The sequence below is a fragment of the Panthera onca genome, chromosome D3, assembly GCF_046562875.1.
Source record: "Panthera onca isolate mPanOnc1 chromosome D3, mPanOnc1 haplotype 2, whole genome shotgun sequence".
Lineage (NCBI taxonomy): Eukaryota > Metazoa > Chordata > Mammalia > Carnivora > Felidae > Panthera > Panthera onca.
In genome coordinates this window covers 17,559,734-17,582,950 of record NC_138350.1, presented here as the reverse complement: position 1 = coordinate 17,582,950, position 23,217 = coordinate 17,559,734, and the positions used below count along the sequence as shown (strand labels likewise).

At 41.1% G+C, this 23,217-nt stretch overlaps 1 protein-coding gene and 1 non-coding gene across 19 annotated transcripts in view; both read left to right on the top strand.

The window, feature by feature from the left end:
- GIT2 (GIT ArfGAP 2) overlaps positions 1 to 23,217 on the top strand; it is a 52,553-nt gene that overhangs the window by 15,414 nt on the left and 13,922 nt on the right. For 3 of the 18 annotated variants that reach the window (XR_009604166.3, XM_060612529.3, XM_060612525.3), the window contains exons 8-16: positions 4,736 to 4,781; positions 5,922 to 5,973; positions 9,300 to 9,372; positions 9,625 to 9,722; positions 10,740 to 10,851; positions 14,986 to 15,128; positions 17,202 to 17,351; positions 21,035 to 21,283; positions 22,878 to 22,967. Coding sequence is in view for 17 of the 18 variants with exons in the window: in XM_060612529.3 (XP_060468512.1) it covers positions 4,736 to 4,781; positions 5,922 to 5,973; positions 9,300 to 9,372; positions 9,625 to 9,722; positions 10,740 to 10,851; positions 14,986 to 15,128; positions 17,202 to 17,351; positions 21,035 to 21,283; positions 22,878 to 22,967 (1,013 nt within the window). In the remaining variant the exon portion in view is untranslated. The other 15 variants (XM_060612530.3, XM_060612526.3, XM_060612532.3 and 12 more) reach the window with 11 other exon arrangements.
- On the top strand, positions 11,074 to 11,135 carry LOC132666143 (U7 small nuclear RNA). Its single transcript, XR_009604521.1, has one exon. It is a non-coding gene; the product is annotated as a U7 small nuclear RNA (small nuclear RNA).

Below are 23,217 nucleotides of genomic sequence, written 5' to 3'. Positions count from 1 at the left end.
CTACAAGAAACCCACTTTAAATATAATGATAGAGGTAATTTAAAAGCAGAAAGGTATAAAAAGATACACCATGCAAACACTAAGTGAAAGAAATCTAGAGGGGTTGTGTTAACATCAAAGTAGACTTTGAGAGCAAGGAAAATTAGCAGGGATAGAGAGGGACATAACTTGGTGATGCAGTCAATTCACCAAGAAGATGTAACAATTCTGAATGTGTATACACCCAGCAACAGAGTTTCAAAATCCATGAAGCAAATTTTGATAGAACTGAAAGGAGAAATCCACAATTCTTGGATATTCATTCAGCAGTCTTCATTTAGTAACAGAACTGGTGGATAGAAAATCAGCAAAGATATGGGGCACCTGGTAGGCTCATTCGGTAGAGCATGCAACTTTTGAACTTGGGATCATGAGTTCAAGTCCCATGTTGGGCATGGAGCCTATTTAAAATAAATAAATTAATTTAATTAAAATCAGCAAAGATAGCAAGCTGAAACCCGTCAACCAACTGCATCTAGTTGACATTTATAGCATGCTCTGCCTAACATTTTCAGAATAAAATGAATTCTCGTGCTCACGTGAGTACTCACTCTCAAAATAAATAAACTTAAAAATAAATAAAAGAATTAAAATTCTACAGAGTATATTCTCTGACCATAATGGAATTAAGCTAGTAATAAATAATAAAAATATAACTTGGAAATAACCAGATGCTTAGAAATGAACAACACAGTTCTTTATTATTATTATTATTTTTTTTTTTTTTATTTTTAGAGAGAGGGAAAGCACAAGTTAGAGAAGGGCAGGGGGAGAGAGAATTCCCAAGCAGCCTCCACACAGAGTGCAGAGCCCAATGCTGGGCTCGATTCCACCACCTTGGATCATGACCTGAGCCAAAATCAAGAGTGAGATGCTCAACCAACTGAGCGATCCAGGTGCCCAACAACACAGTTCTAAATATAAGTCTAAGAGGAACTCTTAAGGGAAATTAGAAAATACTTTCAGATGAATGAAAGTACAACATGCCGAAATTTAAGGGATGCTGCTAACGCAATGCTTAGAGGAAATTTTATAGTATTAAATTCTTACATTAGAACACAAGATGGGGCGCCTGGGTGGCTCAGTGGGTTGAGCAGCCGACTTCATCTCGGGTCATGGTTTCGCGGTCCGTGGGTTCGAGCCCCGCGTCGGGCTCTGTGCTGACAGCTCAGAGCCTGGAGCCTGTTTCAGATTCTGTGTCTCCCTCTCTCTGACCCTCCCCCATTCATGCTCTGTCTCTCTCTGTCTCAAAAATAAATAAACGTTAAAAAAAAAAAAAAAAATTTTAGAACACAAGAAAGGTCCTCAACCTAAGCTTTCCCCTTAAGAAACTATGAGTTTCTTACTGCTTACTCATCTGAAAAGATGAGTAAAATAAACTCTAAGCAAGTAGGAGGTGGGAAATAATAAAGATAAGAGTGGAAATCAATGAAATTGAAAAAGGAAAGCAGTAGAGAGAAATTAATGAAACCAGAAGCTGATTCTTTGAAAATTTCAATGAAATTGATAAAGGTCTACCCATATTATAAATAATTCTATGCACACAAATTGGACAACTTAGATAAAATTAACCAATTCCTGGGGCACCTGGGTGGCTCGGTCGATTAAGTGTCAGACTCTTGGTTTTGGCCTAAGTCATGATCTCACAGTTCGTGAGCTCAAGCCCTGTGTCAGGCTCTGCACTGACAATGTGGTGTCTTTCTCTGCCCCTTCCCTGCTCGCTCATGCATGTGAACTCACTGTCTCTCTCTCTCCCTTCCTCCCACTCTCAAAATAAAGAAACTTAAAAAAAAGTAACCATTCCTTGAAAACCACAAACTACTAACCACCACCCAATAAGAAAGAGATCATGTAAATCCATAATCTTACATTTTAAAGAATTTGAATTTGTACTTTAAAATCTTCCATTTAAGAAAACCCCAACCCAGATGATTTCACTGTTAAGTACTGTGAACTAGCTGAAGTGGTGTTGCCATATAACTATACAACAGATATGCTTGATGACTCATGTGATTTGCTAGCTTTGCAATTATGATACTTAATAGATATTTTTAAGTGTTAGGAATTCACTTTTCAGGTTTTGCACATTAAATGAAACTATTCTACCAAGTATTTGAAGAAGAAATAACATTAATTCTGCATGATATTTAGAAAATAAAAGGTAGGAAACACCTCTGAAGTCATTTTGTGAAGCCACCGTTACCCTGGTACCAAACCCGGCAAAAACAGCACAAAAAAATAGCCCTCATGAACATGGACACCAAAATCCTCAACAAAGTGTTAGCAGATCAAATCCGACTATATATATCTATATCTATATCTATATATATCTATGGATATATATATATAGATATATATATATCATAACCAAGTAAGGTTTCTAAATGCCAAAACTGATTAAATATTTGAAAATCATTTAATGTGATTTATCACATTAACAGGCTGAAAAAAAGTCATCAATCTTATCAGTTGATGCAGAAAAATATGTAACAGAATTCAACATTCTTTCATGATAAGAAAAGAGCAAACTTAGAATAGAAAGGACTTCCTTAACCTGATAAAGAGTATCAGTAGAGACCCACAGCTAACATCTTCCTTAATGACGAAAGATTGAATGTTTTTGCTTGACTATCAGAAACAAGGCCAAGATGTCTACTCTTACCACTCTTATTCAACATTGCTCTGGAAGTCCTAACCAGTGCCATAAGACAAGAAAAACAAAAGGCATATAGATTGGAATGAAACAGATACAATTCATCATAAATGAGATGGTTTCTATGTTGAAAATCCCAAGGAATCTACAGTTCTTAGAAAAAATAAGTGAGTTTAGCACGGTTGCAGAATGAATACAAGGGAAGCAATCAAAAATCAATCATACTTCTGTAGATTAGCATTGGGTAATTGGAGACTGAACCTAGAAAAACAGTAACATTTATAATAGCTCCACATTGGAAGCTTAGGTAGAAATCTGGCAAAATATTTGTGGGATCTGCATGCTGAAAACTACCAAATGCTGAAAGCAATCCAGGAAGACCTGAATAAGTGGAAAGAGAACTGTTCATGGGTTGGAACACTCAATAGAGTTAACGTCGTTTCTCTGCAAATTAGTTTGTAAAGTTAGTGTAATTCAAGGATTTTCTTGCATACTTGGATGTGCTGATTCTAAAATTTACATGGAAAGGCAGAGGAACTAGAATAGCCAAGAGACCATTTTGCAAAAGAAGGAGAATGTGGGCAGAATCACACCATCCAATTTTAACTCTTGCCGTCAAGTTTTGCTGTACTCAGACGGTGAAGAGACAGACATACAAGTCTTTGAAACAGTAGACAGCATCCAGGAGTAGACACACAAATATGTTCAGTTGATTTTGGATAGTTGCAAAGGCAATTCAGTGGAGGAAGATAGTCTTTTCAGTGTTGGAGCAACTGGACATCCATGTGCAGAAGTAGAAACTTCAGTACCTCCCACACTGGCATAAAAACTAAAAATAGATCATAGATCTAAATGTAAAACTATAAAATGTCTAGAAGAAAATCTGTGATCTTGGATTAGGTGAAGTGTTTAGATGTAACATAAAAGCACAATCCATAAAAGAAAATACTGATGAATTGGACTTTGTCAAAATTGAAAGCTTTTGCTCTGCAAAAACTGTAATTAAGAGAGTGAAAAACAAGCCACAGCCTGGGAGAAAATACTAGGAAATCACATGTCCAACAAAGAACTTGGATCCAGAATATTTATACCTAAATATATAAAATTCAAATGTAAGAAAACAAACAGCCCGATAAAAACCGGGCAAAGACCATATCCAGATGACAAATGAGCACATGAAGTGAGGCGCTCAGCATCATCAGCCATTAGGGAAATGCAAATTAAAAGCACAGTGAGGTACCGCTACACGCCTTTTAGAATGACTGAAATTTAAAAACCCCTAAGAAACTGGCAATCTGAATGGGAAGATGTGAAGCAACTGTAACTCTCATACACTGCTGGTTGGAAAACAAAATGATAGAGCTACTCTGTCAAAAAGTCTAGCAGTTTCTTACCAAGTTGTGCACACATTGACCTAATACCTCCACAACCTAGCAGTCCCACTGCTAGCTATTTATCCAAGAGAAATAAAGACTGATAGTTACACAAAAACCTATATGTGAATGCATAGAATGGCTTTTTATTCATTGGCATGTGATCAGTGCCCTCCAAAAGCTAGGTGAGGACTAGGTCATTAAGCCCTGCCTGGATCTGCCAAGACCGCCTGCCTCAGCCCTGATGGTTTTATGCTAGTTGATTAATTTGAAGGTGAGCCACAAGACCCCAAGGGTGCTCCCCCATCCCACATGGAGAGCTGATGGAAGCTTGCTCTGAGCTAATTCAGCTCCCCACAAGTTCTGTCCATAACTAAAGGTCATCAGTTATACTGGGGATGGATGAAGTGTAGGATTAACGTGAACATAACCTTTCTGCCTAATGGTGTCTGGACCTTTGTATCGGTTGAAAATGGGACTATGATTCTTGCTACTGGCCAGGCCTTAGGGAGTTTGTAGCCAAACTGGCAACCTCTGCCCCTCCCACATAATTCCTAATTATGAGAAAATGCTAATTGCAAAATGTAAATTGAAAAAATAATTATGGTGTTCCTTTATAGATCCTATCAGTGTTTGTATGACCAAAACTTTGGCTTGATTTCTCTTTCAGATCACAAAAATGGACAGCACTTTATAATACCTCAAATGGCAGACAGGTAAGGCTGTTGAAATACCAATCAATTTTATCTGTCACTGTTATTTCCTTGGTTGTATAGTGTTTAAGTGTATTATATTTTGTATTTAACAAAGCCCATACATTTTTCTCTTTTATGGCTATACAATTTGGAAATAAGACGGCTGTAAGTAAACCACCATGTAAAACTTAAGCTTGAAAGAGTACACGTAACAAATTTACTAGTAAGAAAATTGGAGTTAGGGATGTCCCAATTTTAGCCAGTTGGGACAGTGTATTGTGTCTATAGATGATATCTCAGAATATTTCTGTATTGTAATAGAAGATATTCTTTGTCTATAACCATGACTGACAAAATTTTTAAGGGCTGAATAATAAATATTTTAGGCTTTGTGGGCCACACAGCCTCTGTCACAACTATTCTGCCAATTGTAGATGCACGCATCCGTGAATGTTATGTAAATGAAGGGCATATCAGTTGCAAGAAGATTTTATTTCTGGACACTGAAATGTGGATTTCATAGAATTCTTCACATTATGAAATATTTTTCTTTTGTTTTGGGATTTTTTTCCCAAACCATGTAAGAATGTAAAAACATTTAGCTCAGGAACCAAACAAAAAAATGGGCTATAATCTGCCTACCCCTGGTCTGTGAGGTTAGATGAGTTCGCAGCTGCAGGAATGAACTTGAAATTCTTATTTAACCAATTACCTTTGCACAAATACTGTCAAGAGTTTATGAAATGATTAGCTGCTGTTCTAGATGTAATCTTGCCCTTCTGGTTTTTCTCATTCTGCCCTTTTCGTATTTCCTTCTGTCGTGCCTTTTTTTTTTTTTTTTTTTTTTTTTTAATACTTTAAGAATTGTGACTTCTCACATAAAGGGGTTGGCGACTAGCCTGGCAGTAGTTTTTGTCTTTTAGTTATCTGGTGATTATTTTTCCCTTTACTATGTTACCTGAGCATGATATTTCTAAAAGGAGTTACAAGTTTTTGTGTTCAGAGTTTTCTCACTAACTCTAATGGGCTGTAGAATTTTTGTTTCTGACCATGTCCATGAACTGTAATTAATGTCTTGATGCCTTGACTATCTTAATCTTCTGCCAAGCTCACAAAAATGGTTTTTATTTATGTGCTTATTAGTTTTGTACATTTTCTTAGCAGCCTGGATTTGTCTGAATTGGCAAAAGCTGCTAAGAAGAAGCTTCAATCTGTGAGTATCTCTGTTTCCTAGTGAAGTTCAGTGTGGAGTTCAGTTCATGCATCCTGCTAATTCCTATCCTTAGCCCGTTACCTGTTACATCAGATGACTTTTCATACTCTCAGATGTTGTTAAATCAGAAGCAGAGCACTGAGTATGTAGAGAAGAAGATGGGAAGTACTATTAAGTTTAGTAGATCCAATTTATTGGCTCTGCTTCGAGTAATGGCGTTTTTCTCTGTCGTTTTCAAAGTGAAGACTGTGCCTTTGACATTAGGAAGCTGTTTCTTTTCATAAGAGTTCCTTAGTTTCTCTCCCTGTAAAACAGTAAGTGGGACACACTTCGTAGGATTCCTTCCGGTAGCCTTATAGCACACTAGGGAATGGCACAATTTGGTACTGGAATGGTGAGTACCGCAGCTCCACCTGCTGCCATCTGGGTCCAGCCGCCAGTATCATGGTCTTGCTTAGCCCGCTTCATTCATCAGAGCTTTGTAAGTGCATGCTGTCGAGGGCTGGTGGTCCTGCCCTGGGTGTGCACTCAGAGCTCACCCAGCTCCCTTCGGTCTGCATACTTCTTTCCAGCCTGCCCACCTCAGCCCTAGTCAGGACCCTGACCAGCCAGCTTCTCTGGGAGCGCTTTCCCTTTGTTGGGGCCCCCCCAGTTGAAGCCTCACCAGGGTACTGTAACCACTGTAACCCACTGTAACCCCAACCACTGTAACCACCAGATTTCCCGCCTCTGGCTGTCCTCACAGCCCTCTGGATCTGAACCAAGATTCCTAACTTCTTTTCTTCACCTCAAAGAGTGTCATCCAGTTCTCACCATTCAGTTTTTGCCCTGCTTTCCATCTGATTCCCACTGCGTGCCTGCGCACATGCATGTGTGTGTTTGTGCGTGTGTGTGCATGCACACATGTGTGCAAGCGCAGGTGTTTGTTTCTTTTTGGGTTTACACTCTCTAAGGCCACCTTCAGGTCCTCTCTCGGGAATCCTGTCTTTCTGCAGTCTTCTCCTTCCCCAGCTTCCCGCCCTTTTGTCGTTCAAGTAACTGAAATCTGACCACCTTGACAGTATAGGTGGAAGTTTCCCCAAGCCTGACTCTGAAGCTGCACCTCTCCCCTAATGTAGGACTTTCTCCTCGTTCCTCTTCACTAGCGCTCCAAATAATACTAAGTACTGAATATGACATACAAGTGAGTCTATCGTTACTAGTATTTGTGATATGAAATAAATGTATTTTATGCAATCTGGTGTCTCTGTGTTCTGTATCTGTGGTTTTGTGTGTCTGTGTGTTTTTATTACCTTTCTTAAATTAAGGCGGTCATATGGTAGGATGATTAAGATGATAACCTTTGGAATCAGATAGCACCAAATAGTCTGTGATTTCATTTTAATTACTTAAGAGTATATAAGCCAATTTTTATTTTAAATAATTCAGACATTATAGATAATACTCAGGCTCCCTTAACTAACCTACATTTGCTAGACTGAAAACCGCATAAAGGTGGGGTTATGTCTGTAATATCTCTAGCATGTGGCAGGCACTAGACAAATATGTGGAACAAAGTTGAGTACAGATCCCAAGAACCTGGGCTATGGTCAGACTGGTCAGTTAGAGAGCTCATCTCTGACAAGCTCCTTAGCCTTTCTGCGCTGTGGTGTCCTCTCCTGGAAAGAGGACTTACGATCCATCAGTGGCTGCAGATCTGAACTGCTCAGTGAGACAGGCTGCTGTCAATACCTATTGACCCCACCCAGTGGTCTCCTCACAAGGGACAGCTTGAGCAGTGCCACTTCAGTGGTTGTCCCACAGTATCTCACTCCCTGATAAGAAACTGAGAAAAATATAATTAGACTAATGTGTTTCTTGAACTAGTTAAGCGTTAACATTTGGAGAGACTTAAACTTGGATCTCAGGTCCATTACTTGCTGGCTTTGTGACTTTAGGCAAGCTGCTAATTTCTGGGCCTCAATTTCCTTGTCTGTAGAGTGGGATGATCATAGTTCCTATCTGCACAGAAGTGTCATGAGTATTAATATGATGACAGTAGCACAGTACCTGAGGTGTGAGCCCTCAGTATTGCTGTTGTAGTTACTGTCAGTAATAATAATCTTAGCTTGTAGCCCCTTATTGGAAAGAGACCGATATTTGTGATACAAGTTTAGGTCTCCAGTCGCTCGTCACCTTATCCAGCAAAACGCTATCAGAGCTTATTTTCAATTACAAATATAAGTTAACCACACTAGAGAAAATTTGGAAAATGGACAAGGGGAATCCTTTTCATTCACTGTATTCTTAACGGATTCAGGCACAGTATTTTGATATGTTTCTTCTAATTCTCGTTTCATATGCCTATCATTTTTTATTTAATGGAAGCTCCATCATAATTATAGGATTTTATATCCTGCTGCTTTCATCCAGCAATTGTATTCATTTTAGCAAGCTCTCACAAGGTCTGTGTAGCCAGCATTTTAAATTGCCACATAAAATACCTTCTGGTCAGCGTGTGCTGGCTATTTCCTGGGCCCCATCTCTGTGCCAGGTACTGTGGGTGGACGTAAGGAGTACGGTCAGGAATAAAAGACATTCAGTGTCAACTAAAAAGTGACCGCCACCAAACATCTGGGTGTTTTTTATGAGGGAAAAAGTGCAGAGAACTAGAGCCACCTGGTGGACGCTTAGCCTCAGGTGGCTTGAGGAAGACCCTGAGTGTCTTCTCTATCCCAGTGGCCGCCAGGCAGGCGTTCCAGGCAGTGTGGAGATTGTTTTGTTGGCCAACACTGCACAATGTACTGAGTATAGACAGGTGTTTTTTGCTGGGGACACTTGGTTTGGGGGATTGGAAGCCTGCTTACTGAAGAATACAGCAGAGACTTGCCGAAGTCTGGGTGGTAGCTTGTGCGGTGGCATGTTTTATCTTTTCAGAATGGCATGTTTTGGCGTCTCTATCCCATCAAGGGTTTAGGATTCTTTATATTCAGAGGCACTGGCAGTTGCTCACGAGCAGAAAAGGGGGGCTTTAAAGGGTGATGTCATGCGAAGAGTGGAGAACTGGACCCTACTTTTGAGATTGTGCACTTCAGATGCCTCTTACTCCTTCATAGCACACCCCTGTCTACGTATTACAAAGGAGTGAGGCTGCTGTGGGAGGCAGAAATTTCTAGAGGAGCTGTACTGTTCTGGAAATGTTATTGTCTGTTTAACAGTCGGTATTTTACTAAGCACTGGCTTTGGATAAGACATTGGAGATCAAAGGGTGAATAAGTCACAATGCCCACTCATTCTGCTAGTGTTAATCCTTGTGCCTTGTGTTCCTGATATTTTTTTACTTGCAGCTAAGTAATCATTTGTTTGAAGAACTTGCCATGGATGTGTACGATGAAGTTGACAGGCGAGAGACTGATGCAGGTGACTGAACACGTGGCTTTTTCTAATAAGCTTCTCTTGTCAGTGGGCAGTGACAAGCTGCCCACCTCAGTGTTTTACTTGCCTGATTTCTCCTGTCCTGATGATGCGTGTGTCGACATTTACTTTTGTGTATGTTGGTTTCGGAGTGTGCTTCCCCGAGTCTCCCTCATGACATGGGAGCCGCGGCTGTCAGAGGGGCGGTGGCGCACCCATGGTGATAAGATTCTATCTCTGGCTCTTTCCTCTGGCTAGTCTGGCTTGCCACGCAAAACCACAGCACCCTGGTAACCGAGACAACTGTCGTCCCCTTCCTTCCGGTCAATCCTGAGTACTCTTCAACACGGAATCAGGCAAGTGGCCGAATCTGAGAAGAAACTGGTAGTGTTATTTGGAGAATGGCTGATAACATGGTATTTCATTTTCCCAGGACAGGTATTTTACATTTTTGTTTGATTAAAATGTTAACTGTCCTTTATATATATACACACAAACGCGCACACAGAAAACTCAAGAAACTGGTAAGAAAAGCAAAACATGTAAACAGAAGCCTGTCAAAGAATATGAAACAATTCACGGAGGAAATATAAATGGCTTACAAATGTGAAGAAATGTTTAACCTTATTAGTGATCCAAGAAAGCATTAATGAAAAGGCATTAATGAAAATTTCATCAACCCAATTAATAAAGAATGTAATAAAGGATACTTGAAGCTGGTAGGGGTATGGTGAAATGGGCTTTCTGATGCTGTAGGTAAGAGTTTATGTTGCTGTAGACTTCAGAAAGTCAGTTTGTTAACTGATTTTAAAAGCCTCAAAATTAAGTCCATCCTTTCACACCAGAAATCTTTAGTTGGGAATATATGCCAGTAAAATAAAAATACAAAGAATTATGCACGGTGATTTTCTTCAAAGCACTGTATAAAATAATAGAGCATTCAAAACAGCCTAAGCACCCATAATGAGGAGAAAAGTTGAGTAAATTGGGAAGGGTTTTTAATGTTTATTGATTAATGGCAATGGCAGTTCCCAGCATTTTTAACTTTATCTTGAAATTTTACAATTTTCTTCCAAATTTTTCATTATTGGGTCTACTCTAAAATTGAATTGTAATGGAAAAAAGCATCAGGTAGAAACGTTTTTTTTCAGAAATGTGCACTGTGAGAATTTAAATGGTATCTAGTTCTCTTATGTAGATGGTTCTAGACTATTTGCAAGGAAAACATTGATGTGTGACTCCATTAACCTGCGTGGTACTTTGATCATGTTTGGAAGTCTGCTGAAATCTGACGATAGTGTAACTGGTTTTATGTGAATATTGATGCATATGTTTTCACATATGGAAATATTTCCAATTATTTTCTCACTCAGGGCAGACAGAAACTAGCTCGGTTTAACGCCCATGAGTTTGCCACACTGGTCATCGACATTCTCAGTGATGCCAAGAGGAGACAGCAAGGCAGTCCTCTTTCTGGTTCAAAAGGTAACTGTTTCAAACCACTAAATGTTTGCTTCTTTGGTCTTCTAAACTTGACACACGTGTTAAGTTTAAAATGACAAACTAATTAAAGCAGTCATAATGAAAAGTTTACCTTTTTTGAGCCCTGATGAATGATAAATATTTCAGTGTTACTAACTGCTATTCAAATTTACCTTATATGTTTCTTCCTCTTAGATCACCTATCTTCCTATAGAATTGCGTCCGGAGTGTTACAGCTCTTTTAGAATTTGTCTGTCAGGTTTTCCAGTCCTTACTGGAAACCCCCCCAACTCCTCCCAGTTAAAAAAAACAAACAATGCGTCCTGAAATTAACCCAAAAGTCTGACTTAGATCTTATTAAAGGGCATAAGAAAATCAACCCTCTTAATTGATATTACAGTTTACCTGCTGTTGCTTACATACAAAACTGAGTTCTAAATAATTAAAACTTGTTACTATAAACTTTAGATGTCTTCAGTAAGAATTGTTGTGGTTTAAAATTGTAGAGAGCACCAAGCCCCATTTCCAAGGTGCCCTGTTGCACCTAGTTCAGTAGCTCAGCGTCCTGAGTCTGTGCTTAGGAACACACTTTTCCCCATCTCCCGTTACTCTATACTTACTGGTTTTTTTCTAATTATATATAGTACATTTTTTCCTAAGTTTACTTATTTTGAGAGAGAGAGAAGGTGTGTGCACACAAGTGGGGGGGTGGGGGCAGAGAGAGAAGGGGAGAGAGAATCCCAAGCACGTTCAATGCTGTCAGTATAGAGCCCGCCTGATGTGGGGCTCAATCCCACGAACTGAACTGTGAGATCATGACCTGAGCCGAGATCAAGAGTAGACTCAACTGACTGAGCCCCCAAGGTGCCCGTAGAATATGTTTTTTATTATAAAGCATTTAAATTTTTTTAATGTTTATATTTTAGAGAGAAAGAGAGACAGAGCGTGAGTGGGGGAGGGGCAGAGAGAGAGGGAGACATAGAATCCGAAGCAGGCTCTAGGCTCTGTCAGCACAGAACCTGACACAGGGCTCAAGCCCACGAACCGGGAGATCATGACCTGAGCCAAAGTCAGATGCTTAACTGACTCAGCCACCCAGGTGCCCCTATTATTAAAGCATTTAAACGGAAGAAGTACAGACTATAAAAATTAAGTTTTCAGTTAGCATAGTATTCCCCAAAGACAGTAATCATCAACTGACATCAGTTTTTGATTTTACTAGTTCAACAGGAATAAGCAGATTCTAAGGAAATTTACTAAATTTTGGCAAAGGTGTAGTGATAAAGGTCCTTATGTAAATTTGAAATGTCAAAATGTACATACTCTTTGATTTGGTGGTTCCATTTCTAGCTAACTTGAGGGTAAATAATGAAAGATGTTACACATATATGTAACACTGAAAACATTAGAAACAGGTAACAGTTTGCAACAGGTAAGCAGTGAGAATTTGAATATATTTGAGTAGTGCAACCTTTTTTTTCCCCAAAGAATATAGAGTGATATAAAGTAATAAATCAGTTTTTCTAAAAAAGGTTTAGTGTAATCGCAGTTTTGTAAGGAGACCATTTATACACATACATATGTGCAAGTGAATATATCACATGGAAGTACTGTGTAAATACATAATCAGCCGTCGTTATTTGCAGATCCCATATTTGCAAATTCATCTGTTAACTGAAATTTATCTGTAACCTCAACATCAGTACTCCCCATGGAAACTCGTGGACATGTGCAGAGTGGCAAAATATTTGAGTCACCCAAAACACACATTCCCAGCTGAAACCGAACTAGGTCGTGCTCTGCCTTTTTGTCTCAATTCTCATATTGTTAATAAGTGTCCTTTTTAGGTCTACTTAGTACCACATTTTTACATTTCTGTGCCTTTTGTTGATGATTTTGCTGCTTAAAATGGGCCCGCGGCATTGTACTCAAGTGCTCTCTGGGGCTCCTAAGCACAAGGAGGCTGTGATGTGCCTTATGGAGAAAATACCTGTGTGAGATAAGATTCGTTCACACATGAATTGGATAGTGCTGTTCGCTGTCAGTTCAATGTTAATGAATTGACAATGTATATTAAAGGTGTTTTTATGGGGCGCCTGGGTGGCTCAGTTGGTTAAGTGTCCGACTTCGGCTCTGCAGGTCATGATCTCACGGTTCATGAGTTCAAGCCCCACGTCAGGCTGTGCTGACAGCTCAGAGCCTGGAGCCTGCTTTGGATTCTGTGTGTCTCTTCTCTGTTCCTCCCTCTCCCTCTCTCTCTCAAAAATAAACATTAAAAACAAAAAAATTTTTTAAGGTGTTTTTAGGGGCACCTCAGTAGCTCAGTCTCAGTTTAAGTGTCTGACTCTTGATTTTGGCTCAGGTCATGATCTCATGGTTCATGAATTTGAGCCCCACATTGGGCTTTAAGCTGACAGCACAGAGCCTGCTTGGGATTCTCTCAGTCTCCCTCTCTCTGCCCCTCTGCATGTGCGTGCTCTCTCTCTCTCAAAATAAATAAATAAACATTAAATATAAATATATATTATATTAAACATAAATATAAATAAACACATATGTATATATTCAATGTTTATTTATTTTAGGGAGAGAGAGAGAGAGAGCATAAGTGAGGTGGGGGAGGGACGAGGGCAGAGGAGCTGAAGCGGGCTTTACGCTGACCGCAGAGCCGATGTGGTGCTCAAACTCACAAACTGTGAGATCATAACCTGAGCCAAAGTCAGATGGTTAACTCACTGAGCCACCCAGGCGCTTGTAAAAAAAAAAAAAAAAAAAAAAAATATATATATATATATATATATATATATATATATATATATTCTAAAGGTGCCTTTAAACAGAAACACACATAAGTAAGGTTCTATATTGATTGGTTGACAGAAATGATGTGACCAGAGGCTGGCAGGAACCCAACCCTGTGTTTCCACAGAAACGATGGTCACTGGTTCAGGATTTGCTAATTTAGTCTTCACAACAACTTTCTATACCATACCAACTGCTATTGATGAAATTGGCTCTTTATATGTATATGTTTAGGGAAAACTCTGGAAGGGTATAGACCAACATAGATCAATAGCTAGGAGTGATTACCATTATTCTATATGGAGTATTGCTTCTTTTCTATTATTATTATTATTATTATTATTATTATTATATGTATTTTTAGCTAGAGTGAGTGGGGTAGAGGGGTAAGGGGGTGGGGAGAGAGAGAGCGAGAGAGAAAGAGAGAGACAGAGAGAATCCTAAGCAGGCTCCACACTCAGCACAGAGCCCAACCTAGGACCATGGGATCATGACCTGAGCTGAAATTAGGAGTCAGACGCTCAACTGACTGAGCGACCCAGGCACCCCGGCACTGAGTATTATTTCTGTAGGCAGATGATACATATATTTTAAATATTAATTTGAAAACTTAAAATTCCTTTTGAGTAACCATAATTTGTCACCCAGATACAAACCAGAAATAACACTGGAAATCAGAGGTCAGCTTGAGTTGACTGAGAGAAGTTGGAGAGGCTTGGATAATTTGTGAAATGTTTTATTCAAAGCGTGTTAGAGCCTGTGGAATCATCCCTGCTCCCCTGTAGGCCATACCTTCCTGGCATGGGTATGTGTGTCCACTGAGTTGTTTTCTCCTCTCTGGCAGTCAGCTGACTAAATGCCAGGAGCCTGTTCTTTGAGCACCAAGTTCACTAGGCTCCATTTTAACAGTTTCTTTTCCATGTCATTACCTTGTAAACAAGTTACAATTAGAATAGAATCACAGTTAATCTTATAGTAGTTACAGTGTTATTTCCATGAGTTGGAACTAAGCTCTGTGTGCTCTGTCTCCTGGAATAATGAGAAACTTGGGAGCCTGCCTTCTCAATCTGAGCAGCACTTTCCTAAACCACCTAATTAATTTGCGCACATTTGCTAAGTGGCCTGCAGGGATGCTTAAATACCTCCATGCAGTTGATAGTAAGGCCCTTTCTGGTTGATAACCTCTGTGATTCCTGTTTTGGTGTGAATATAACATTGCTATTTCTGTCGTTTTCTTTTAGTCTTTAAATGGCTAAACCCAAAAATCCTCCCAGTGGATTTTGGGGATAAAAGTTTTTTTAGGCCTGAAGAAAAGTTGTTTGTTTCTGTTGATAGACAACGTGGAGCTCATACTGAAAACAATCAGTAACCAGCACAGTGTCGAGAGTCAAGACAATGACCAGCCGGACTATGACAGTGTGGCCTCAGATGAAGACACGGATCTGGAACCTACTGCAAGCAAGGCAAATAGGCAGAAGGTGAGGTGACATGTTGCACACAGAAAGGAAGAACGTTTCTTTCTGAAATCTTTCCTCCTGCAAAATCGCCTTATTTATCAACCACTGTGAAAAGTGCTCTGGAGGTACTGTTCGGCTTACTACCAGCTTAGACCAGTGAGGTCAACAGGGGGTCCGTGTCTCTAAGTCCGTTGCCAAATCACAGCTTTAGTTGTGACTTTATAAAACTTGTGAGCAGGGACCAGTGCATTTTATTCTTCCGACAAATGTTTACTGAGTGACTTCTCTGGATAATACTCTCCCGAATGAGGCCTGGTCCCTTTCCTGTGAGGCTCTCCCTGCCTAGTTGCCTAGTAGGAGAGAGAACTGCTCTCAATGGTACAAAGTGTCATAAGAAGCACAAACGGAAGCTGGGGGGTAGGGGTGTGTGAGGAGATGCAGCTTGTTGCTGAGGACAGGTGTCAGGGGAGGCTGTGTAAGTGGGGTGGCAGTTAATATATGCCTTAAAGGATGCACAGGGTTAGGCATGTGGAGAGGCAGAGAAGGGTGGTCTAGGCAGAGGGAAAGTGAAAGAGGGCATCTGGAGGAACCCGCTCATGTGTAGAGACAGCCAAAAACGAGTGGAACTCAGAGCTGCAGCAGAGGGCAGGGCTCATACCACAGAGGAATGTGACACCAGGCTGAAGAGTCCACACCTTGGCGGACAGCACAGAGCCCGAGAAGCTCTTAGGCAGGTGAGGAGGGCTAAGGTCAGCAGTTTGGGTTCCTCTCTTTTGGGAGTACTGTTCTCGGCGGGTCAGAGAGTGGAGGAAGATAAGAAACTCAGGTGGGGTAGTGCTGGAGGTCCAGACAAGAGCTGACGTGGGCCGCCACGGGCCCCGTGCTGAGAGAGTCTGGGTGGAAGGGAAGTCTTGGTAGCAGAGTAAACGTGGGCCCAGGGAGAAGCAGTAGAGGCCTGGCCGGTTCACCCACTGCTGAGTCACCAGGACCTTGCCCCAGATCTGGCCCACAGAGGGGCTCAGCAAATGTTTGAGAACAGGTGGACGGGAAGACAAACAGTGATAAGTTGGATGTGTGCAGTGGGGGTATGGACTTAAAGAGGATGTGTCCAGAGCTGTCCAGCTCACACGACTGTAAGAAGGGTGGAGCCCCTGGCAGATGCAGGGGATGCGGAGGGGAGAGCAGAGGTTACTTGCCCCATCTTATCCGCCTCTGTCCAGTGTCCCTGAAGCACCAGATTCAGTCAGAGCAAAAGCCAAAGTCGTGACCAGATCCTACCAACTGGCTTCTTCCTCTCTGCCTTGCACACCCACGCCCTCTAGCTGAGCTCTGCTGCTGGCTAGAATGTTCCTCCTCCGGACAGTCACTCAACTACTGTCCTTCCACTTGACTGATGTCCTTCTGGCTGTTACTCATGTCTCACCTACCCAAAGGCTTATCCCACCTGCCTTATTAAAACGCACCCACTTCACCCCTACTTCTCTCCCCAGCCCCTTACCCTGCTCCATATTCTCTTTTCCACAGCACTTGTCATCTTCTATCTCTCTCCCACTCTGCTGGGGTGCAAACACTGTGGAAGCAGGGATCTTTGTTTTCTCTTTCTACATATCCCAAGTCCCTAGAACACTGCCTGATGCTCAATACAGATTGGAATGAAGGAATTACTGAAAGAACAAATTTTTAAAAAGAAAAGGAGGGTACCTGGCTGGTTCAGTTGCATGTGACTTTTGATCTTGGGGTTGTGAGTTCGAGGCCCACATTGGGTGCAGAGATTACTTAAAACCTTTAAAGAAAAAGGAATGGGCAAGAGAAAGTCAGGCAATACCAGAAAAATGCACTGAGAGAGTCATCGTCAGGCTAGATTTAGGGCTGCACCTCCTGTTCTGTTAGAAAATATCGACTCTAGTATTTTTCAAGTATTACAGTAACTCTACCTTTATGTTTTATTTTTGCATTACTCCCTGAAGGCTTGATTTGGTTTGATTAACTTTGCAGTCCAGCTGGCATGGTCAGACTTTAGAAATTCTTTAGCTGTGAGTCTTGATATGTTATCATCATCTCCGATTGTGAACATTTTCCCCAATTTATTTTTAGAGCCTAGATTCAGATTTATCAGATGGACCAGTCACTGTGCAGGAATTTATGGAGGTCAAAAACGCTCTAGTGGCTTCTGAGGCCAAGATACAGCAGCTAATGAAGGTGAATAACAACTTGAGTGACGAGCTGAGAATTATGCAGAAAAAGGTAACATGTCAATAAATGCCAGGATGATTGACTCTTTAACCCTGTAGCATAAGGAAGAATCCCAGGCACGATGCTTGTGGGCAGAGGGGGAGAAAAGCAGTTATTGTAACAGACCAAAGAACCTTTGTCTTTTTGGAAGCAGTGTGTATTTGGAGTTCAGACGAAGTGGTTTTGATGGGAAATAAATCCAGAGTGAATTTCCCAAGTAGTTGACACGTAATAACCGAGTTGCGGCCACCTTTGCACTACTCCGTGCTCCCTGGGAATCTGCATGCCCCTCCAGGGATGCAGTCCTTGCTGTTTATTGCTCCTTCTAAAGACTAATCACACCGTGAAGACAGAGCGGACAAAAGCCCTGGACAGGTGTCTGTGCTGACCAGCAGTCCGTGCAGGGGCTGTCATCCCTGCTCACTCTTAGTCTCAGTTGTTACCCACCAGCTCCAGCAGCCCCATCCCACACCCCGCTCTGTTTTCCACCGGTACTTCTAATTTATGATGTCCTCAGAGCCTACAGCAGGGCCTGCCACAGCGTAGGCGCTCAGTAAATACAAGAAAACATTTTTCATGTGCATGAGTGAGAGCTGTACAAATCCCATTTGTCTGGCATTTTCTCATTCACTCCTTTTTGGGAGAGTGAGAAATATATGAACATATTAATCTCTAAAAGGAGTGTGGCTAATAGTAGCAAGGAATATGCTTAAGAGGGGGGTTATGGACATAACTCTTTACGAGAAGGCTAAGAAAAGGAAGTTTTAAAAATTCTCATTTCTGTCCAAGACTTTGTGGGTGCTATTACCATCATTCATTTCTCTACAAGATGAGATTTTGTCCGCTTCCCTTAAGCAGAAACAAAACAAAGTATGTGTCTGTGCCTTAATTCTGTCATTTGAAGAGTAGTGTTTCAGAATCATTATCAAGAACAGAGGACAAGGTTCGCTCCCTTTGTGACTGGGCCCTTTCCAGTGATGCTCCCTAAAGGAAGGCCAAAGAACTAAAAAGTCTGTCCCCTCTGCCTGTCAAGGACAGACACCGCAGTGCACTCTCACCTGGGGCTTGGTCTAGAATTCTTTTGATGTTGAGATCTAGACCTTTTTTTTTTTTTTTTTAGAAAAATGGCTCCAAACCTACAATACTGCCTCAAGATCAACCAGATTTCTATCCAACACCTGTTCTGTGCCAGCCTGGCCCTGTCTAGGGCTGGTGTGCAGCCATGAACAAGGCAGACCAAGAGCCCTTTTGCTGTGTAATCATAGAGGGCTTGCACTTCCTCTGTCTTTTCTGAAGTATCTTCTATTTAATGAATTATAGTTTGTCCCATTAACTGAACTAATAAATTTGTTGAGGTGACTCTTTTTGAAACATGCCGACTTTGCCAGTATAAATCAGTCTGCTAAGCATCACCTTTTTTTCATTTTCATTTTTTTTTCTAAAATGCTCTTTTAGTATTTATAGAAGTCACCAGAGATAACCTCGTATCTTTGAAAACAAATGTCTTGAACCTTGAGAAATGCAGAGTAAAATTATTTGCCATTGCTCATGGATTGTCTCCTCAATTCTTAGAAATGCTCTTGATTTCTGGAACTATTGAATTATCTGTAACTTTTCATTACCTGTTACACTCCTTCCAAACAAAAAGTATGATCTGATTCTTATTAAGATTGGCATCAATCAAATTTATTCTAGAACATCTCTCTAAATACAGAGGACTAAAATTTTTTGAAATCAAGACAAGGAACTTGTGCTCATCCAAACACATTCAAGTAAAATCCATGCTGGATGTTTTAGAGGCATGAAAAGCGTTAAGATGAAGTTTCACGTTTCAAGACCTTGTCTAAAAAACCCTAAGGGAAGGTTTTTACACAGACACATGACCAGACACCCCAGTTGCTCATCCAGAAGCATGTGTCTGTTCTCCTCACTCCCTGCACTGCGTCCATTTCACTTTAGGATGGGGGCTCTGTAATAAATAGTTTGACAGGCACCTTATGCCTGCCTCTGTCCTGGAACGTAGGAATTTTCAGTGGCTGCTTATCACTTTGCAGCTGTTCTTTCTTTGGAAAACAAGTCGCAGATAGAAGTTATACTCCGAAAGCCTTTGTGGTATAGAAGCAATCTGTCTGCCATTCTTTAGTGGATCACATATAGAAAAAAACAAGAAATGAGGGGATTTCTGTGGCAGAAGCAGTAAGTCAGACTATCACAAAAATTTGGCACTGTGACTATAAAGTATGTAGAATTTGCTTATTTTGCAAAGATGTGTTGGTTTTGTTTCAAAGTTAGGTAAACGTTCTTGTATATTTATAGTTGACAAAGTAGCATGATTTGTATCTGATCTTTCATATTTAACAGTTGCTTGGAAAAGATGCTAATTAATGAAGAGGAGCAGCCACTATTGGTGTATTTTTCACAGATCGGTGCTTTCTAAATAAAAATTGAAAGTAACTCCTAACCCTGAATGGGCTTGCTATTGAGAAAGTAATGATCTTCTGGTGCAAATACATTTGCTTGCGGACTTAAGCCTTGGCCCTGGTGGGGAATTTGGTCAGAGTTTACAGTCTCTGTCAAAGAGTAGACAGCTGAACTTACACCACCCCCAGCTTATAAATTGTCATGGAAGATGAAGGAGCACCAGAGAGGAAGGACACTGTGCAGGACTGGACTCAGTTAATTGTGTTTGAAATGCCAGACGCTAAGGAGTGACACGATTCCTTGCTGACCCCCTAACTCTAATTCATCAAACACCATGAAGCAGCCTGCATGTGAGGAATGGAAAGAGCAATCAGGGTCTCCAAGTGACAGCCTCTAACTAAAGTAGGGTGGTGCCAGGCACATTAGAGTGTTTAAAGCTGACACTGCCATGGTCGCGTTTTTGAGTGACAAAGGCCAAAGGAGAGCGAGGCCAGGTATCCCGGCCCTGGCGGAAAGATGACCGATCACCAGAGGGAAGCACGCGTGCTACGTGGAGCGTTCAGACGAAGATGTTAACGTAGTTCGATAGGCCTCCAGTTTTCTTCGTGATATGTTAATATAGCAAACGTACCGTGATTCAGTTCCCTCTCTTTTTTAAAAGTGCTAAATTGTTTGGAATATCAAGAGTATTCTGCAATAAAAATTTATTGATCCTAATTTTCCTTGTTGGCTTTTTGGGAAGCAGTAGCTCATCTGATTTTTCATAAGCTGAACTTCACTGTCTTTCTTGCTTTGCAAAGCAACCCTGGTTATCTCTGTGCTGCTTCCATGGTGTCTGCTGGCATTTTTGGCATTTGCAAATCGCTCAGGAATCATTTGAAAAGCGAGTTACCTAAGTGACGTCTTAATGATCTCAAACTCTTGCTTGAAACAGCCTAAGAACACTCCAGAATACAGCTTGCCCACAAACATTTCCCAGGCCCACCATGACCAGTTTTTAAGTAGTTAGACATTTCGTTTTTAAAAAGTCCAAACTGCAACTTTGCCACAATGAGAAACTAAGCTGTTTAATTTGCTGAAGTGATGAAGTGAGTTGATTGCGTGTTGCTCATTCTAGGAGAAAGAGTTCTCGTTTGTAGTTGCTGTAACTTTCGACCCAGCTAGCCGTTACTGTTCTTACTGTTTAAAGCTGGTAGTTGTATGCGTTTACTTGGTGTTTGCTTTTTCTGCTTGCTGTAGAAAAACACCGTCCCACTGCCAAACATTTCTTTCAGCTTCAAACACTCCAGAGTGAAAATTCGAACCTCAGGAAACAGGCCACAACCAATATATATCAGGTGCAAACTGGTTCTGAGTACACAGACACTTCCAACCACTCTTCCTTAAAGCGACGTCCGTCTGCCCGGGGCAGTAGGCCCATGTCCATGTACGAGACGGGATCAGGTCAGAAACCATATCTCCCAATGGGAGAAGTGAACCATCCCGAAGAGAGCAGGACGAGACTCCAGCCTTTCCCCGCGCACGTAAGTAACACCACTGGCGCTTCTGCTGTTCACTCTCTGTCCATCCTGACCGTTGCTTTCTCTCTTCTGAACCGGCACATCCCCGTGTCTCTGCTTTGCCAAACGAGGCTAGGAGAGTTATCCTTGTGTTTGCTGTATTAACATGTCAACAGATGCTTGTATTCCCACAAGCAGATAGGGCCGTTGGCTGAAAGTTTCCCAACAAAGTTTGGGACTCTGGCTCTTGTTCAGCTCCTCTCCCTCTGCTCTCCCTCATATCCATAATATCTTTCCCAGCCAGCCAGTACTGGAACGTTCTTTGTAACAAGCTTCCTTCCCCACTTCTAAAAACAAAAACAAATTATGAAGGTCACCAGCAAAAGTGCTGTCTTCTTTGAGGTAGACAGGCACTTGCCCCTTTATGAAATGGAGCCTTTAGAATTCAAGGTGCTTCTCTGCTCCTCCCGGTGGGCAGGTCTGGAAGCCTCCGGGCCTCCGCAGCCTCTCCGCGTGTGGTCAGCCTGCCTGCTTAACTTCTGCACCCCCTTGTCCCCTTGGTGGAGAAAATGTGGCTTTGTCATTTCACACAAATGAAATGTAAAAACTCTACACTGGTTTTACAAGGATTGTATTCCAAAGATTGTGTTCCGTAACAGGCTGCTAACAATCTTATTTGCAGTGGGATGAGTATTGTGTTGTGAGGTTTTCAAATATTACATTTGTCTTGGATTATTTTTTAAAAACCCATGTTTTGACAGGACGCTATAGACATTGGGAACTTCTGTTTTTTCAGAGAATAGTCTTTATCGTTTCGAATGTGAAAGTTACTATTTCTTCAAATTTTATAGGAGTTTTCAAAAAATTCTCAGAGTAAATGCAGAGTAAAGGGTATGGTCTAGTAAATTAAACCCTAGTTTAATTTTGTCAAGCTTTAGTGTGGTAAAATTTCAGTGATGTTATATTGTAATTAGGACTCCTTTATTTCAAGTTTTTAAGTTGTTTGGACCAAAACATTCTAAGGCAATTGATTTCATACATTTGGTGTCATGGAAATGCCATTGAACTAACGGAAGAATCTTATATTTGTTTAGCTAAAAACAAAAGTTAGGAAAAGCCACTTTGTCAGTTTTCATAGTATACTTTTTTACTTTAGAAACACTTAGAATGTGATGTCACTTTATTGCAAAAGTTCTGTATCTGTATTGAAGAGTAGATTTATAACATAAACCAACTTAACCGTTTATATAGTTTCTCATTTCCTGTATGTCCTGATTAAAAAACAAATACTTGTTTAGGCTATCCATTAAAAAAAACTATTGACAAAATTCATAAATTATGCTAGGTGTTCTCTTTTCTCTTATAGAAAAGTAGCTTTATAAATTCTGAGTAATTTCTGGGAGGTATCTCACTAAAGGAGTAAACATTTCTGGGGACCTGTCATCAGCTAACATGGCAGTCAGCCTGCCTGTCACAGAAATTTCAGCACTGATCTCACGTAGTGAGTTGCTGTTTAGGATTCTTTGACCAGGAAACCCCAGGCTGAAGCCAGGGTAGGTGGTAGGGATTTTTGTTTGTTTTGTATTTTCCCCGAGCGTGTTTCTTTTTCCCCTTCCAGATCGGGAGGAGTGCGCTTGTGACCTCCTCTTCGTCTCTGCCTTCCTTCCCCTCCACACTTTCCTGGTCGAGGGATGAAAGCGCCCGAAGGGTTAAGTACACTCTGACCTGTCTGCTCTCTGGAGGAGGGGCAGTGCTCCTGGGCGCTTTGTGCTTCCCCTGGCCCTCCTGTCCTTCCACTAACTGCCCTTCTGTCCTGCATGAGGCAGTGCTCACCCCGGTGTCTCAGCACAGTGGCGCGCGGGCACACGCACACGCGCATGTCTGTCCGAAGCGGTCTTCCTTTGGTCTAACCCCACGTTGCTTAGTTTCCCTTAATATTTAACAGTGTTCGCAGTTCA